The following is a 16,821-nucleotide window of genomic DNA, read 5'->3' as shown; positions in this document are numbered from 1 at the left end:
ACAGAGTGCAGTGGTCCCACCTGCTTCAGGCAGAGAACTGTGTGACGTTTGAGGGAATAGCCTGAATGAAAAGAAATGTGTGTGTGTCGGACTGTGAACAGGCTGTTACCCAAAGGCTTAAATGGGCAGTTCCCCAAAAAAAGGAAATTAAAGTATGTTTTCCATTAACTATCCATCCAGTCCGTGTGATATGTTTATAGATAGTTCTCTAGATTCTCTTGCAGTTCACCTTGATACGGACGGACCTCTATTGTTATTTTTGTGTCACTCAAAAAACTGAACAGCAACGCTTCTTTCCAAATATTATTCCACTGTTACCCACGAACATCCACTTTGGCACTCTTTTCATTCTTGCGAGTCTTTGGCTGGGTGTGTCCGCGTACCGCACTCAGGAGCGTGTGCCTGCCTGGGCACGTGTTTGTTTGGAGTGCGCTCGAGATGTCTAGACATTTCACAGACTGAGCCGCTGAGGGCTACGGCTCTTCTAATTCGAAATAAAGCGCCGAGCGTATCTCCCTGCCGTCGAGTGGAATCGCCCTCTCTTCATTAGCAAAGGCCGTGTTTTCTAAAGGCTCGCATTGTGGCGCGCGGCGGGAGATACGGGTGAATGCGAATGCATGAAGGTCGCAGCGCTGACGGAGGAGAGCCTCCCCTAATGGCGCCTTCGCCGTGCGCACACGCCGGGTTCTGTGTGCTGAGCCGGCGTCCTCAGGTGTTTTATTGAGCTCACTGGCAGTACGTTAGCGAGTCATAAGCACCCCATTAATGTTTAATACCTCTGTGTATATCCTCGCCCGTATATCAAGGTGATAATATTTAATGTCCCTTTAAGGTTGTCCTGTGCAGGGTTATAGATTGCCAACGCTGCATTGTTGGTCACAGTGCTCATTTCTGTTCGTAAGCAGGACGTTACGCGCATAACTGTGTTTGAGTATGTAGGTGTTGGGCTCTCTTGTTCACCTGTGTTTGTGTGTGTGTGTGTGTGAATGTGTGTGTGTGTGTGCACCTGTGTGTTTGTTTTTGTTTTTTTGTACATTGCAGGGTCTGCCCGGCCCTCCTGGGACAGAGGGACCTGAAGGAAAGCCTGGTACACAGGTTCCCATTCTATATCTTTTAATACCACCACCAATACTGACCAGCACACACATTCTGTGTTTGTACTGGCCCTCATACACCTGTACCATCACACACCTGTACACTTTCACACTGGCCCTCACACACCTGTACCATCACACACCTGTACACTTTCACACTGGCCCTCACACACCTGTACCATCACTCACCTGTACACTTTCACACTGGCCCTCACACACCTGAACTTCATACACCTGTACACATTCACACTGGCCCTCATACACCTGTACCATCACACACCTGTACACTTTCACACTGGCCCTCACACACCTGTACCATCACTCACCTGTACACTTTCACACTGGCCCTCACACACCTGAACCATCACACACCTGTACACATTCACACTGGCCCTCATACACCTGAACCATCACACACCTGTACACATTCACACTGGCCCTCATACACCTGAACCATCACACACCTGTGCACATTCACACTGGCCTGAACTATCACTCACCTGTACACATTCACACTGGCCCTCACACACCTGTACCATCACACACCTGTGCACATTCACACTGGCCTGAACTATCACTCACCTGTACACATTCACACTGGCCCTCACACACCTGTACCATCACACACCTGTGCACATTCACACTGGCCTGAACCATCACACACTTGTACACATTCAGTATTATACTGGCCACCAGACACTGACACCATTACACACCTGTACACACATACTGTATTTTACCTGTGCCTTCCTCAATACAACAACAGTTTCTGGAGCAAAAGTTCACCGTGCTTAACCCAGAAAATTCCTCACATTCTTCACTTCCTGCATACAAGTTCCAAGTTAATGCTCCCCTTGTATATGATCATAAAATATTTGGAAAGGTACGAGTCACATAACATAACTGAATTAATTCATGGTAGTGCACAACAAAAAATAAAGAATTTATCACAATGTTTTAGCTCATAACTGAATTGATACTCAGCTTGTGAGTGTCATGCTTTCACTAATAATGAAGTTTGGTAGTGAAGTACCTGGCATATTATTGATATAGAAATTTTAAATAAGGCACAGCCTTTTAAACAAGCTGTGTGTACTATTATTACTCCAACACAAGAGATGAAGATGTCTCAGTACACAGGTCATCAAGTTATGGCTCCTGCCTCTCTGCTTTGTCCTCGGGGCAACAGGCACATCCGCTGCCCTGGAGGCAAAAGTGGATCTAAGGCTTCTGGGCATACCTGAAGAGAAATGGACGTACTGTAACAAAATATCTATTCTTTAAAAGAAAATGTATTTAAAAACAACGATGTACACTTTCTACATTGCCCTGACTCAGGCTTGCAGTGGAAAGCTCATCGGATTTTAAAGATTTTTATCAGCAAATACTTTTTTTCCCTTCCATTTTTCTCCAAGCGTGACTGAAATTCACATAATCCGTTTTTTTTATCTTTTCTCCTGCACCTGGGTACAAGAGTGAGGTAGCTCCAGAATATTATTTAGCCTTCGATGTCTCGCTGAAGGCCTGTATCCAGTTCACTGAAATAAGAAGTAATTTGCCGTGCATATGTTTTTTTTCACCACGTGTTTCCAAATCTTGGTCCTGGGGATGTGCAGTGCATGCTGTCTTTCATTACAGCTGCACCTCATTACTTATGTCTGATTGAACAGCCAGCTGAGCTTAATTGACAGCTGCCCCATCTTTGTTTCAGGGCCTAATTTTAACTAATTACCCTGAAATTGCACCTTAGATTGTATCTTCCCGACGGTAGAAACCGGCTTGCTACAATACAGTTCACTCCTCTAAGGCTTCAAGCACATACCTGGGTGGTGATGTCAGACTGAGATCCATTTTCTGTGAACAGCTTGATCAAACTTAATTGGCTGAAAGGAGCAGAAAAACAGCATACACACAGGTTTAGCCTGAGTCTTGTCAATCCATCTTTCTCCAGTAGGGGTAGCTTTGGGATCCTGGTTTTTTTATCCCGAAGTGATGTGTCAGTAGCTGCAAACAACAGACAAGCTGCCGGATAAATCCCCACCGTTTCAGTAAAACAAATCTATATTTTATTTTTTTAGCTTAATACATATTTGGTTTAGTGTCTCATAGATGCAAAAAAGGCTCAAGTGCAGGGTTTTAAATATTACCATGCATTTGGAAGTATCGGTGCTTTACAGATTACCATAGTCTAACAGTCAGGGATGAAAGAGTACATTATGCCATGCACCACATGAAATAGTTCAGTTTAGGTACAATACGTATTTTATGTGTGCATTTGAATTTCGTGTCAGTGTTCGCTACGTTTGTGTCCATGTTTTGTGTGTCTGTTTTTACAGGTAAATCAGTTTTACAATTACAGTTATGCATGAATGCATCATTCATTTTCAGTATTTAGTCTGTCTGTACATTAGGTGCAAATATATTTAGTTAACAGGTATTTCATTTTATTGTGTGTATATTTGGAGTGGTACTCCAGTGGGGCTCAAGCTACAGTCCACACTAGTAAAATGACACAACAGTAAACATGATTAGCCTGGTGGCCAGTCACCTGCTCACTAATGTCTCTCAACTCCACTACTCATATGATTGAAGTGAGAATGTGCTACCATAAGTGTACACAGTATCTTAGCTAGCACAAAACACTTCCAAAATGTTGGGAAAGATTTCAGTTAGCTGTCCCTTTGGGTGTGAGATAACACTGTTATAAGAAACATTCCAAAAATGGATTTAGAAAATTTCATTCTTCCAAACAAAGTATCTTAATAATAATTAGGCATGTTGCAAAAAACATTATCCACAGCTGGCTTTAATTTGGTCATGGAATATCTAAAGTGAGAATACTAATTCTAAGAATGGCAATGCTAGCATTTATAATAAAATTATCATTGATGACCATCCACAATTAAAATATTTTTTAACCTGAATAAGAAAAATGAAAGGTAATGGTCATGGGACAACTGGGCAAATATTCAGGCTGGGAAAGTTTAATGAAAATCTCCTGACATTCCGGGAGTGTGATGAGAGCCAAGATTTTTAGCTGGGATAATGTGTACTTGAGAGTGTGTGTATACATGTATGCGGGTGTGTGTGTGTATGTGTGTGTATGTGGCATGTTTTTCTAACGGAGTCTCCTCTCGTATAGGGTCCCGATGGTGCAGTAGGAATCCCTGGCAGTAGAGGACCCAGAGTAAGTGCCCCAGTTCCCTGATTATCTTAATGATCATTGTGAGTAATAGCAGCTCACTTGACGTGTGAGTGTGGGGTTGCCAGGTGTGCAGTACCACTAGCTGCAGTGGCAGTGGCAGTGGGAGCAGGTTTGCAGACAATGATATTCATTACCTGGCAACAACTATTGACATGGCTTGGCCTGGCTTGGCTTGGCTTGGCTTGGCTTGGCTTGGCTTGGCTTGGCCTGGCTTGGCTTGGCTTGGCTTGGCTTGACTTGGCTTGGCCTGGCTTGGCTTGGCTTGGCTTGGCTTGGCTTGGCTTGGCTTGGCTTGGCTTGGCTTGGCTTGGCTTGGCTTGGCTTGGCTTGGCTTGGCTTGGCTTGGCTTGGCCTGGCTTGGCTCAAATAGGATCTAATTGACTTGGCTTGGCTATGGTGGGCCGGGCTGAGCTCTCCAGCCAGCAGGGTGAGAAACAGTCAGACCCAGGTCTGTCCATGGGACACAGAACAAAGACCAACGCTATGACATTTACAGAAAACTACCATAGATGCTGAAGTGGGTGGGACGATGATATTGATTTAATTCAATTAATATTCATTTGTCCAGCTGCCCCTCTGGACACACAATATAGGTCAAATCTAAATTTATATTCCTTATATTTTTAATTTGCCAATTAAATATGTGTGAATAGAAAATCCGTTTTAGTATGGCTCCTAAAACTGGCAGCAGATGTGATGAATTTCCAGCATGACAGGGTATGGATGATGTAGTCATTTTGCCTCAATTTATGATGCAATAAATTGATCATTAATCATTTAATACAAAGGAAAATGAGTCTGGCTTTAAAGTTTTAATCAACTGACATCCCAAATTCATACACTTTAATTTTATTTTGGTTGGCAGTGTACCAATTGAGTTTTCCTTTTTCATTTAATAATTCATTTTAATTGATTCACATTGTCTGTATCCTTTTTGTGCATACAGATGAATGTCATTGAGGGATTGCATTAGTGTATTTGCATCACTCTGATTAGTCTATCTCTCCTTCCTTCACTCTACCTCCTTGTGCTGACCTCCATTTTGACACCTTTCCCTCCCCTTTCTCTCTTCCACATACCTTTCCCCCTCCCATCCTCCCTCTCCCACACTCTTTCTATTGATCTCTCTGAATTTGGGTTTCAATTTGAAGGTGTTGTGTTGCCGTGACATTTCGCTGCTTTGCAAAAGAAAAGGTGTCAAATAAAAGACCAAACAATTGCATAACAAAACTGTTTTTCAGGTAGTTGAGATAGGAGGGGTTATTGTGTGTGTGTGTGTGGTGTGTGTGTGTGTGTATTCCTGTGTTTGTGTGTGTGTGATATAATGATACAGTACAGTATTATCAATCTCTCTCTCTCTCTCTCTCTCTCTCTCTCCCTCTCTGTAGGGGTTTCAAGGTGTTGGGGGAGAGCCGGGAGATGGAGGTTCCCTTGGGTCCACGGTATGGCCCTCATAATCACACTCTATCCATCATCTCTGTTACTCTGAAACAGAAACAATATTCATCCTCATGCTCCGTCCACACACATTACATTACATTAATTGCATTAAGGGCATTTGGCAGACGCTCTTATCCAGAGCGACGTGCAGTTGATTAGACTAAGCAGGAGACAATCCTCCCCTGGAGCAATGCAGGGTCTACGGGCCTCGCTCAAGGGCCCAACGGCTGTGCCGATCATATTGTTACAGGCTATAGGCCACACACACTGTGACACCATTCACACGTTTGACATTTTCACATTGCATGTGACACGCACACACCTGAAAGTCATCCTGCACACAGGTGTTTTAATGGGTCTAAATGGGTCTATGAATAATGTGTAATCTAGGTAACTGTCATTGTAACGTCCGCATACTGCTTCCGACAGGGACCTCCAGGACAGCCAGGCCCACAGGGTGCCCCGGGACCGACCGGAGACAGAGTGAGTGACCTGCGCCACTCGGAGGCGGAGGGTTGGGGGTTGTGGGTTCGAAACCGCACAGTCACATCCGGCATGTGCTGTTTCATTTACACTGGCCCGTGTTATTTAAGATCCTACTGCTGCCTTTTAAAAGTCTAAAATTAATCTGACACAAATGAACTAATTTAATCTCATGTAATCTAATCTGCCTCTCCCTTTCAGGGTTTCAGTGGGAAGTCAGGTGTTGAGGGCCCCCAGGGACCAGTAGGCATGTATGTAAGTGACACCTGTCCAGGTATTACTGCAAGGGTGCAGTCTGCACCTGCCCTTACATAAGGTCCCAAAATGAAAGCACATTTCCGGAATGCTTGGTGGAATTAAGGTGGTCATTCCGAAAGATGTTGCCTTTATTTTATGCTAAGCAGACGGTATAAAAATAATTCTGAAAATGTGGGCTAGTTTTCTCAGCTTAAAAGAAACCATTTGTAAAGTAGTATGCCTCTCCATCAGTATGCTGTGCTGTGTATGCACGCTCCTAGTTTTCTGTCTTCACCAACAGATGTATTGCTCAGTTTTCCTACCTGTGTGTGCATATCTATACGTGTGCGTTCTGCCCTCAGGGTTATCCTGGAACAGTGGGAATGCGTGGAAGACCAGGTCACATGGGAGAGAGGGTAGGAGCTTCAGTTCCTTCCACTTACTTGCATGAATTTCATCGCTGTCAGCACATGAATTCCAGAACTTTTTTGGGACTTTGGGAACAAAGGCAGAGTGTTTTCAGAAAGAAGATTAACTGTTCCGTTGCGAGACATTACAGTGAATTTGAATGATGCTGAGGTACAGTGTTTGTGTCACCAGGGGGAACCTGGTTTGAGAGGCCTCCCTGGTCCTTTGGGGAAACACGGAGCTCCAGTAAGTGAGAGTGTGTGCGTGTGCGTGTATGTGTGAGTGTGTGACTGTATGTATAATGATAACATGTGCCTGTTGCACTGTATGTATGGTGACTTTGTGACTCTGTCTCTCAGGGTAAACCAGGACCACCAGGAGAAAGAGGGCCCCCAGGGCCACAGGTAGGAGAGTGTGACCAGTTCTGTTATTGTGGGGTCATAGTTCACTATGCAGAACCAAAAACTAATGACTGTAAAGCAAGTTATTACCAATATCTGTTTGTGGGGTTTTAAATTGCTTTTAAATGCAACTGATGAACTGAACTGAACTGAAGGGTGAACAGTGCATCAGGTCTGTCACAATGTGTTAGAAGATAATAGCAATGCATGCCTTTAGAGTAACCTGCCTTTTTGCCAGTGGTGTCTAAAGAAATATTACCCTAATGACCCGTAGCATACTTCCAATCATTACGTGGAAGAAGTAAATGGAAGGCTGAAATAAAATAAGAACACAATAATTGAAGCAGGGTTACAGCCGCTGGATTTCAATCATTGATCATTGATCGGATGACAGGCCCAGTGGAGCACAGTTTCTTTGTGAAGCTACTCTCTGCTGTACTGTAGCTTCACAAAGGGGGAGGCTCTGCATAATTTCTGAACGACTGCCCTGGCAGGGCCTGAGAAGAGGACCTCAGCTGCTGAATATGAATTCAGATGTGCCCATTGACTCAGTTTTACTTTATTCATCATCACAGTCTCTTTGATTGCATGCAAATTCCCAACCACTGACTTTGAATAGATTTAATTTCCCATTCACAGGGCTGGATTCAGAGAATATTTGGCCTTGTACTGAAAAACAAACGGACGTGTTACTGTTTTTCACTGAACGCACATTTTCTCAACAATGAACTTCAGTTACTGCTAAAAAAAAACGAATAAAAACTCGGTCACAGACCCAGATTCAATCAATTTGTCCGTAGTTGTTTGGTGAGCTCAGAAATCACAAGGATGTGATGTGACTCATCCAAAATCGGTTGTCTAGGAAAAAATGTGACCACTTGCATTTAATCGTTTGTCACAGCAAATGGAAATTTTTTAATTGGATTGGGATCACAACACATAGTGCAATTAGGTCCACGTTTGGCCAGCTGGTGTTTTCCATAATGCTAAATTAAGTGCAGTGACACTGACGTGTTCACTGTGATCTCTCTCCTCAGGGTCGCCCAGGGGATGCGGGACCCACAGGGCTGGACGGGGCACCTGTGAGTATCCGCACACCTGGCGTCGTGCATTTGTACACCTGAGCTTCGAGGTGGAGGGCCGCAGCCTGACCGGCCTCACAGTTAGCCCTTACCCATTACGGCAGTGAGCCCTTAACAGATGAGGAGTGGCAGAGCAGTGCTTATCAAACTGTTTGGGACCTTCTGGTAGGGTTGTGAGATGACTTATGACTCATAAACTGCAGAAAAACGTACTTTCCATTGGTGTTCACACCAGATAAACACTGTAGAGTTGGGGGTACATTCCATTTCGGTTCAGTCAGTAGATTTCCTGAATTGACCCCAACATTTGCATTTCACTTGTCAATTCTGGCATTGTATGTTAAAGTGTTAAAGTCTGGTATGGGAACCAGTGCCATAGTGGTCTCATGTCTCAGTACCCAAACCTCCCCCCTGTGAGGCTGAGATGTTGGGTTAGATCCTTTGGCTCCTGAATGTCTTCTGGACGGTGTGTTTCAGGGCTCCAGCGGTACTCCAGGCACAGACGGGGCGTTGGGGAAGCCAGGGGCCCCAGGACGCCAAGGGCCACAGGGGCCACGGGGCTTGGATGGGCCCCCTGGAATTCCAGTGAGTGGGTACTTTCCCCCAACCTCCTGTTCCACCTGTTCCTTCTTTCTGACCATTACACCCTGCGGTGCCTCTTTCCCCAAACCTCTCAAACTGTTCTCACTTCCTCTTTCTCTCAAACTTTTACCCCCACCCCCTCCTTCTCAAACTTCAAACAAACCATGAAGCTCTTTACTCTTTCCGAATCATAAGCCTTTCAGCTGATTTCCTAGCGCTAAATCGTCTCTGACTGAGATTATATGGCCAATATATACTCCATTAGAGCTGATTTTACACTGAACATTTTGCTGCTTATTGGTTGGAGAATGAGGCTGCTTGAATCCAAAAATGGGCGGAGCTGTCACTATCGACCACAAACTCATTTGTACAATCTGAAAGTGAGAAAAAACCTATTCATACTTATTTTGGAATGCAAATTTTTCGAATGTATTTTTAGAGATTGTGTTGCCATGGTAATGAATGCTATCTGGCTGGTTTAAAATTTGCATCTTGCTGAATGGTTTCCATGGTATTTGGAAAGCTGTGCTGGAAGTGAGAAAATGTTTTTGACTACGCAGCTCAGAGCCAAGGCTTCCCAAGCCAAAATACCCATCAAAGGGAATTTGTCACAGAACAAGCAACAAAATTATTTATTGCGCGCTGCACCAGAATAACAGTGCATCCATTCCTGTTAGCTGACATCTGATTGTGTCTCTAGCACATAGCGAAAAGCTGACTGACTGCTTTATGTACCGCAGAGGCGACAAAAGTAAACTTGCTGGAATATGAAAGATTGTTAGCTTTTCCTGGAGGTGCATGTTTGCACTGAGGCTTTGTTGTAACATAGCAACCCAGAGGAGCAGTCAATTTGTTCCTCACATATGTGCTGTCTTTGACAAGGGGAGGGAGATTACTGAGGGATAGGCATTCCTGTTGCAGGACAATTTACTGTAACTGCATTGTGTTTTGCTGTTGCTGTTTGCTGTGTGACTTCCCAGCCAGCAAACGCACAGAGTTGAAGGGCCCCCTTCAGCAAGGTGGTGGGTCCTCCGCCGTTATGCAAATCGGCACTACAGCATGTCGCTTGTGGTCAATTACCTTTACATCAGTGGTAACCAACCCTGTCACTGGAGATTTACCATCCTTTAGATTTTCAGGCCAACCTCAATGGGCTGCTAAGGTATGCCACATTAGGGTTGAAACGAAAACCAACAGGACGGAAGATCTCCAGGAACAGGGTTGGTTACCACTTATGTAAAGGTAATTGCATACAAGCGACATGCTGCAGTGCGGATTTGCATAAAGGCGGAGAACCCACCACCCTGCTGATGGGGGGGCCTCCAGCTGTTACTGTACACTGCGCAGCCAAAACCATTTTCTAACTTCCAGCACAGCTCCAGGAACAGGGTTGGTAAACACTGCTTTACATTTTAATTTAAGTATTTATCAGAAGAAGGAAAAATTGTTGGAACATCATCCTGCTACTCGCGGCACACAGATTTCTGAAACACTTCCAAAACAAGAGCTGGCACCACTGGTGTTCTGATAGATGGTTGCTTGCTGGGTAGGTCATGAAGTTGATTGAGGTTGTATTTATTTGAGGGCAGCTTGTGGCATTTGGAATGAAAATGCTGCTGTCGTGTACTCCCGCAGCGGAGTCAAGAGGGGACTGGCAGCACCCGACCTTCTCAGCTTCTGGGACAGAGAGTCGAGGCACTTTTGCGGTGAAACAGAACGGGGTGAAGGTGCAACATGTTGGCCAGCTTTCCCATATAAATCCTAATAATCCTGCCTTATGTGTTTCAGGGCAAAGAGGGGGAGCAGGGATTGCTGGGACCTGCTGGAGAGAAAGGAGAGAGGGTGAGAAAGAGAATGGAGGAGGACTGTGGTCTAACGGTGGTGAAGACCCAGAAAATATGAATTTAGTGCAAGAGTCCCCACCCCTGGCCCTAGAGAGCCACAGGGTCTACTGAGGTCCCCAACCCTGGCCCTAGAGAGCCACAGGGTCCACTGAGGTCCCCAACCCTGGCCCCAGAGAGCCACAGGGTCTACTGGTTCTTGTGTTCACTTTAATATTAGCAACAGGTTGAGACTCACTGCTGTACGTCGACATGGGACAACATTGGCTGAGGAGTATGATCCCGCCCTTGCTCCCTGAGCAAGACACCTGACCCCCAACGGAGACTTGCTGTAAATTACATGAAGTCGCTTGCCTTGCAGTAAATTACATTATAGTGCTTGTTGGATTATAATGTTTTATGATGATTTCACTCATAGCTGCACACATTAACTTCTCAGTAGTTATTTAGTTACCAACTACATTAGGTAATGCCCATTCATGTAACCTTATTGTGAAGTATTACCCAGTTCTCTAACCACTGTACTGTACTTCCACCCCAGTAAATGAGCATATTAGTGAATATTTTTCAGTGATTCAAACCACTTATTTTACTGTAAGTAAGGGTGCCCCCTTTAACACTTGTATGTGTATCCCCAGGGAATTCTGGGAGCCACAGGGGATGCTGGTCCCCAAGGACTGGACGGAGAACAGGTAAACGTGGCTTCAAGCGCCAAGGGAACTAATTTAAATCACTCTGGGCAGCCACAGGAGCTTGTTAGCTGGCACACACAATGAACTAATGAACACGCTAACGAGGATAGGAGACTCCATCACTGATTCCATGTCACTGATTGCTTTCCACTGACGGAGACATAATTACACAGAAATAGAACAACAACAACAGGGACATGCCTGCCTCAACCACACAATCGTATCAGTGAGCTTGAAGGATAACCTCACCTCATAATGTAATTAGAGAAGTGAGGGATTCAAAGCCTACCAACCTTGTAAATATCAGTCTTCTATTCTGGAAAAAAGAAATGGCTGAATGGTGCATTTTGGACGACGGTGGCAGCATCATACCCACTCTCGATGTAATACTGACACATACTGTACCTTAAAGAGACTCGGAGGCAAGACGTGGAAACTACAACTTATTAAAATATATTTTTATCTCTTGAATGGTGATGGGATCAGTGAAATTTTGATTCAGCACGTTACATTGTTCTGTATATATAGGTGTAGTATATAGCTGTGAGAATCTGGGTATTTCTGACATGAAACACATTCACTTTCCAGGGTCTCATGGGTCCAGGGGGCGTGGAGGGCCCACCGGGGGAGAAAGGGGATCAGGTCAGTGACCATGGGGGTTCAGCTCTGCTCCGGTCATCTCTGTGAAATGAACCTCAACTCAGATTCCAGGCCCCTTCACGGCCTGCTGCTGAGGGGTGGGCTTTGGTTTTGGGTGTCACCACTCGTCTTGTGAATGTTGGCACAGTGCCCTGCTGTTCATGCACTTACTGATTATGATCTCTTTCTCCCTTTCTTTCTTTCTCTCGCTCTCCATTTCACTCTCATTTTCACTCTTTTCCTTGCTTCCTTGTTCCTCTTTCCCTTTCACAATCTCCCCCTCCATTTATTTCTCTCTCTCTCTCCCTCTCTCTCTCTCTCTTTCTCTTTCTCTTTTGTGTATAACAGGGAGATTTAGGTCCCTGTGGAAGAGTTGGCCCTGAGGGGCCTAAAGGATACCCTGGGCCCCAGGGTGGCAAAGGCCTGCCAGGGAAACTGGGGCAGCCAGGCGAAGAGGTGAGGGTCCAACAGCTAGCTGACACCTATGACTGAGACAACGTAATTACAGTAGACTACTGTAGAAAATAGTTATAGTAATAGTAATAGTAATTGCAATGTAACAAAGTGAATTACAGTTGTTTATATATAAAGATATTAGGACAGATATTAGGACAACTTCATTCTGCATCATACATTTGCTGCCGTTTGTGTGCTGCAGGGGGACGTCGGGCCTCCAGGAGGACTGGGAGACCCAGGTCCTAAAGGAGAAAAGGTTGGAGAAAATATTCTTTAAAATGTCCAATCAGTCAGCATCAACACATTATGAAACGGTAGCGATACATCTCAGGCATGGTTTTCAGAGTTGCGCTGTATTGCTGCGACTGTATATAAGCAAACACTGCTCTGTGTGTCTCTCTCGTAGCCGTCTGAACACCTTTGATTCTTTACAAGTTGTCATGGAAACAGGTGTTGATTTATGAAGCTAGGTGGGGTTTGTTTGAGACGTGACAAGCATTAAACGTGACATTGTTGATGATACTGGTGTTGCTTTCAGGGTGATGTCGGCCCCGTCGGATTTCAGGGACTGGAGGGGCCCCCTGGGGACCTTGGGGAGAATGGGGAGAGGGGCCCCAAAGGAGAGAAGGGCCACATTGGAATGCTGGTGAGTGTCTGGGACACCTACTCTCCTTCTTACATGTACATGGAGGAACAGCTCCTCAATCTTAAGGTGGGCGTTCATTATATGACTTGCAGGCTCCTGTCATTTTCAGATCAGTAAGCGTCTCAACGTCGTTGCTGGCTAGGTATGAGATACTGTTCCGAGCCGATCTGAACAGTTTACGGGCTCACAATTGTTTATTGACGTTAAAAATAAATTGGGCGCGATAGGTTTGAATTCGTTAAGTGTGAGAGGTCTTGTGAGCAGATTCTATGTTTTTAGATTTCCATTGACCAATCAGGAGGTGGTTCTGCTAATGACGTTTTTCTGACCTTGTGGGGGCCCGTATAGTCTATGCTATCATCTGATCGTTTGTCTGACCTCGCTAAGTGTGAGAGGCCACCCAGCTCCCGACGTCATAACCCGTGAGACCCGTAGAACATGAGCATGTTGCAAAGGTCTGTTAATGATTCATCATTTCTGATGCACCTCTTAATAATGACAGTGAATTTTATTTTTATTATTATTATTATAAAGTAATAGCAATTTTAGTTTTAGAAATTAACAGTACCGATAAATGCTATAATAAAATAAACAAAATTTGAATATGAATGAGAACAGGGTAAGAAAGCTGTGGAAAAACAGACATTGTTAAATGACACTGATTAAACAGTACATTTAGAGAAAATTGAAAAACGCTTTTGGGGCATGTCAGATTTTCTTTTCATTAACCAAATGGAATAATTGGAGTTGATCAATTTGTGGTGTCACCGCAAACAGTAATAATGTTCTCTGGCGGCGATGCGGAACTGGATTGTGTTGTTATTCCTGATGAGAGCGGGCTGCTCAGTGATGATGTTTCCGGAAGGCGGGGATGCACAGTGACGGGCGTGGCTGTCTCACACAGGGTCAGGTGGGGTTGCTGGGCGGCATCGGACCCGCGGGTCTGGCTGGACTGGAGGTAGGTCCCGTCTCTGTGGACAAATATTAACATGTCAAGTCAAGTTTATTTACATAGCATATTTTCATACACAAGACAACTCAAAGCACTTTACATAAAACATAGAAAGACATTCCATAAAGGTGTTATTAAAGTAAATTAGAATTTAAAAACAATTTTAAAAAGTTAGAGGAAAAACAAGTAAAACAGTCTGCAAAGATTTAAGTATATATAGCACAGAACATTAATGTTTTTAGCTTAGTTTTAAGTGGTTTGAGTTTGGGTATTTTCTAATTGTGTCAACTAATGAACTATGAAATACCGCACAGCTTTTACTGTGTCTTTTTATTTTTATTTCATTTAAACACAGAAGATTAAATAATATATTAATAACTTTCATGTTCAGGGATGTGCAAGTGTTGTAGGATTAACAGTACGCGGCCATCACAGCAACTTAAACAATGCAGTATTCGTGCAGATCTGTTAGAACACGCATTGTATGTTTGTTATATACTGTGGCCCCGAGAGACCTGACCTTAAAAAAGTTGTTTTCGATGACAAAAACATATTTTTACAAATATTCATTATTTTTCTTAAATGTTCCTTGTGTAGGTTTCAGCAGAATAGCAGTTCTTGACATTAGGACCTGAGACTCATGTCCCCTTCAGGGGACAAAAATGAATTGCCAGGTCAAATGAGAATATTGTAGGAACCATTCAGGGAAAATGAAAAACATTGTAACTTCCTGTACCTGATTTCTGGAAAGGCATCAAATGAGCTTGTCACTTTACTCTGGACCTGCCATTTTATGGACCTGGTTCATTAATTGTGTTTGCTTGAGCTGTGGAACAGAAGTGTCTGATTGGCCCAGAGCTATTGCATATTGTTGTTAGGTGTTGTTTGGAGAGCCTGGAGGCACTCGATTCTCTTTTTTAGTCACTATTCCTTCTCTTTTCCAGGGGGCTATGGGGCCCCGGGGCCTCCCAGGGCCCGACGGACCTGAGGGACTAAAGGTATTTGTTTGTCGGGGTGCAGACCTGGGAAAGTGCAGTCTGCACACTGCCAAAATGTACTCCCCAAAATGGGTTTCCGCTATCACAGTTAGGACTAGGACATTTTGATTACAGTTGTTATCAGTGCTGAGCTAAACACAGTTACTGTAACATGGTTGGGCCTGTGCTATGTCAGTACCCTGGAATGAAGTGAGTGTTCTGGCTCAAAATGGTTGCCGGGCATCACCCAACGGAATACTACATGATATTACATTATTGGTGTTTGGCTCTTATCCAGAGCGACGTATAACAAAGTGCAAATTGTATACCCATAACCAGGGACAAGTGTGCAGAAAGACCCTGGAGGGAAGTACAATTTCAAGTGCTAAGGCTACAACAAAGTGATTTGGGCCTATTTGATTAATCTGACAATGTATTATATCTAAAATAAAAATTTTATGCAGCACAATAAACAGCTTACATAACCAAATGAAAGCAGCTAGGATACCATCCTAGTTATCACACAAGTAATGACACACTACACACACACACACACACACTACAATACACATTGGAGGATGAAATGAGCATCACCCCTTGAGTATGAAGCATTTGTAAATTGTGAGAAGCAAAGTGATCCATAGTGATTGTAATTTGTCCTGTGTGCTGTGCTGTCTTTCAGGGGGAGGTGGGGCCAAGTGGTCTAATTGGCCCCTCTGGAGTCCCAGGGCCTCAGGTATTGATTTCCTCCCACAGACTGCTTGTCAGTCACTTGCACAATTACGGATTCCCATATTTTAAAGTTACAATAGGTAATTCCGGACTTCTAACGGTCAAGAGAGGAATTGCAGCAACAAACACCTTCAAACCACAGCACTGTTTACCCGCCCCTTTCTCTGTGAACGCGCTGATGTTGAAACACCATTGGCTGTGGCAATGAGTGCCGGCCCGTCCAGTGCATATTTTGAAACCCAAATTTAAGGACTATAAACACATGTCAGTAAGCCTTTTTTAATGATTTTAATGATGATTAGAATTAATTTGCACTTCCTCGTGTTCATGGCATACTGGGTTTCCTTCATCTCAAGAGGCTGTTCTGGGCATGCGATTCTGATCTCCGTCTCTGGGGCTGCCATTTTGTTTCTCTAACAGGGCGTGGCGGGGCAGGCAGGGCTGAAGGGCACCAGGGGAAACCCGGGTCGGCGGGTGAGTTTTTAAACATCACGCCACGGGCACTTACGCTGCACCGGTCAGACCCAGGGCGCGCACTCATGGCAAAGGAATATATTCAAATACAGTTCAAAATATAATATTATATGTACTGTCTGGATCCTGGGTGTGAGTTTAAGCTAGCAGTGGTCTGTTTTCATTATTATTAGTAGTAATAGTTGTAGTAGTAGCATAATGTATTATTATTATTACCTGTGTGTGATATTAACCCTGCGATGCTCTCTTGCCCCAGGGGGCCGTAGGAAAGCGGGGGCCCTGGGGGCCCGTTGGTCTGAAGGGGCTGGAGGGGCCAGAGGGGGCTAAGGGACTGGCGGGGGAGAAAGGGGAGCTGGGAGAGGAGGTGAGTCCAGGGCTCTCAGTCCCCTCATTCTGCAGGCTGCGCACGGTGCATAAAGCCCTGTCAACATTTGGCCCCTGTTCAACAGCCCTGCTGAGGGGGGGGGGGGTGAAACAGGA

General features: G+C 44.5%; 1 protein-coding gene across 1 annotated transcript in view; it reads left to right on the top strand.

Moving 5' to 3' along the window:
• Positions 1 to 16,799, top strand: part of LOC133141554 (collagen alpha-1(I) chain-like) — a 32,708-nt gene extending 15,909 nt beyond the window's left edge. The window contains exons 16-37 of the mRNA XM_061262123.1: positions 1,042 to 1,095; positions 4,237 to 4,281; positions 5,688 to 5,741; positions 6,169 to 6,222; positions 6,424 to 6,477; positions 6,822 to 6,875; positions 7,060 to 7,113; positions 7,227 to 7,271; positions 8,306 to 8,350; positions 8,828 to 8,935; positions 10,721 to 10,774; positions 11,412 to 11,465; positions 12,054 to 12,107; positions 12,453 to 12,560; positions 12,763 to 12,816; positions 13,099 to 13,206; positions 14,111 to 14,164; positions 15,103 to 15,156; positions 15,818 to 15,871; positions 16,288 to 16,341; positions 16,598 to 16,705; positions 16,791 to 16,799. Of these exons, the coding sequence (XP_061118107.1) occupies positions 1,042 to 1,095; positions 4,237 to 4,281; positions 5,688 to 5,741; positions 6,169 to 6,222; positions 6,424 to 6,477; positions 6,822 to 6,875; positions 7,060 to 7,113; positions 7,227 to 7,271; positions 8,306 to 8,350; positions 8,828 to 8,935; positions 10,721 to 10,774; positions 11,412 to 11,465; positions 12,054 to 12,107; positions 12,453 to 12,560; positions 12,763 to 12,816; positions 13,099 to 13,206; positions 14,111 to 14,164; positions 15,103 to 15,156; positions 15,818 to 15,871; positions 16,288 to 16,341; positions 16,598 to 16,705; positions 16,791 to 16,799 (1,332 nt within the window). The remainder of the gene's footprint in view (positions 1 to 1,041; positions 1,096 to 4,236; positions 4,282 to 5,687; positions 5,742 to 6,168; positions 6,223 to 6,423; positions 6,478 to 6,821; positions 6,876 to 7,059; positions 7,114 to 7,226; positions 7,272 to 8,305; positions 8,351 to 8,827; positions 8,936 to 10,720; positions 10,775 to 11,411; positions 11,466 to 12,053; positions 12,108 to 12,452; positions 12,561 to 12,762; positions 12,817 to 13,098; positions 13,207 to 14,110; positions 14,165 to 15,102; positions 15,157 to 15,817; positions 15,872 to 16,287; positions 16,342 to 16,597; positions 16,706 to 16,790) is intronic.
• Positions 16,800 to 16,821: the final 22 nt, after the last annotated feature.

Source organism: Conger conger, chromosome 12 (assembly GCF_963514075.1).
Source record: "Conger conger chromosome 12, fConCon1.1, whole genome shotgun sequence".
NCBI lineage: Eukaryota > Metazoa > Chordata > Actinopteri > Anguilliformes > Congridae > Conger > Conger conger.
This window is presented reverse-complemented; position numbering and strand designations above follow the sequence as displayed.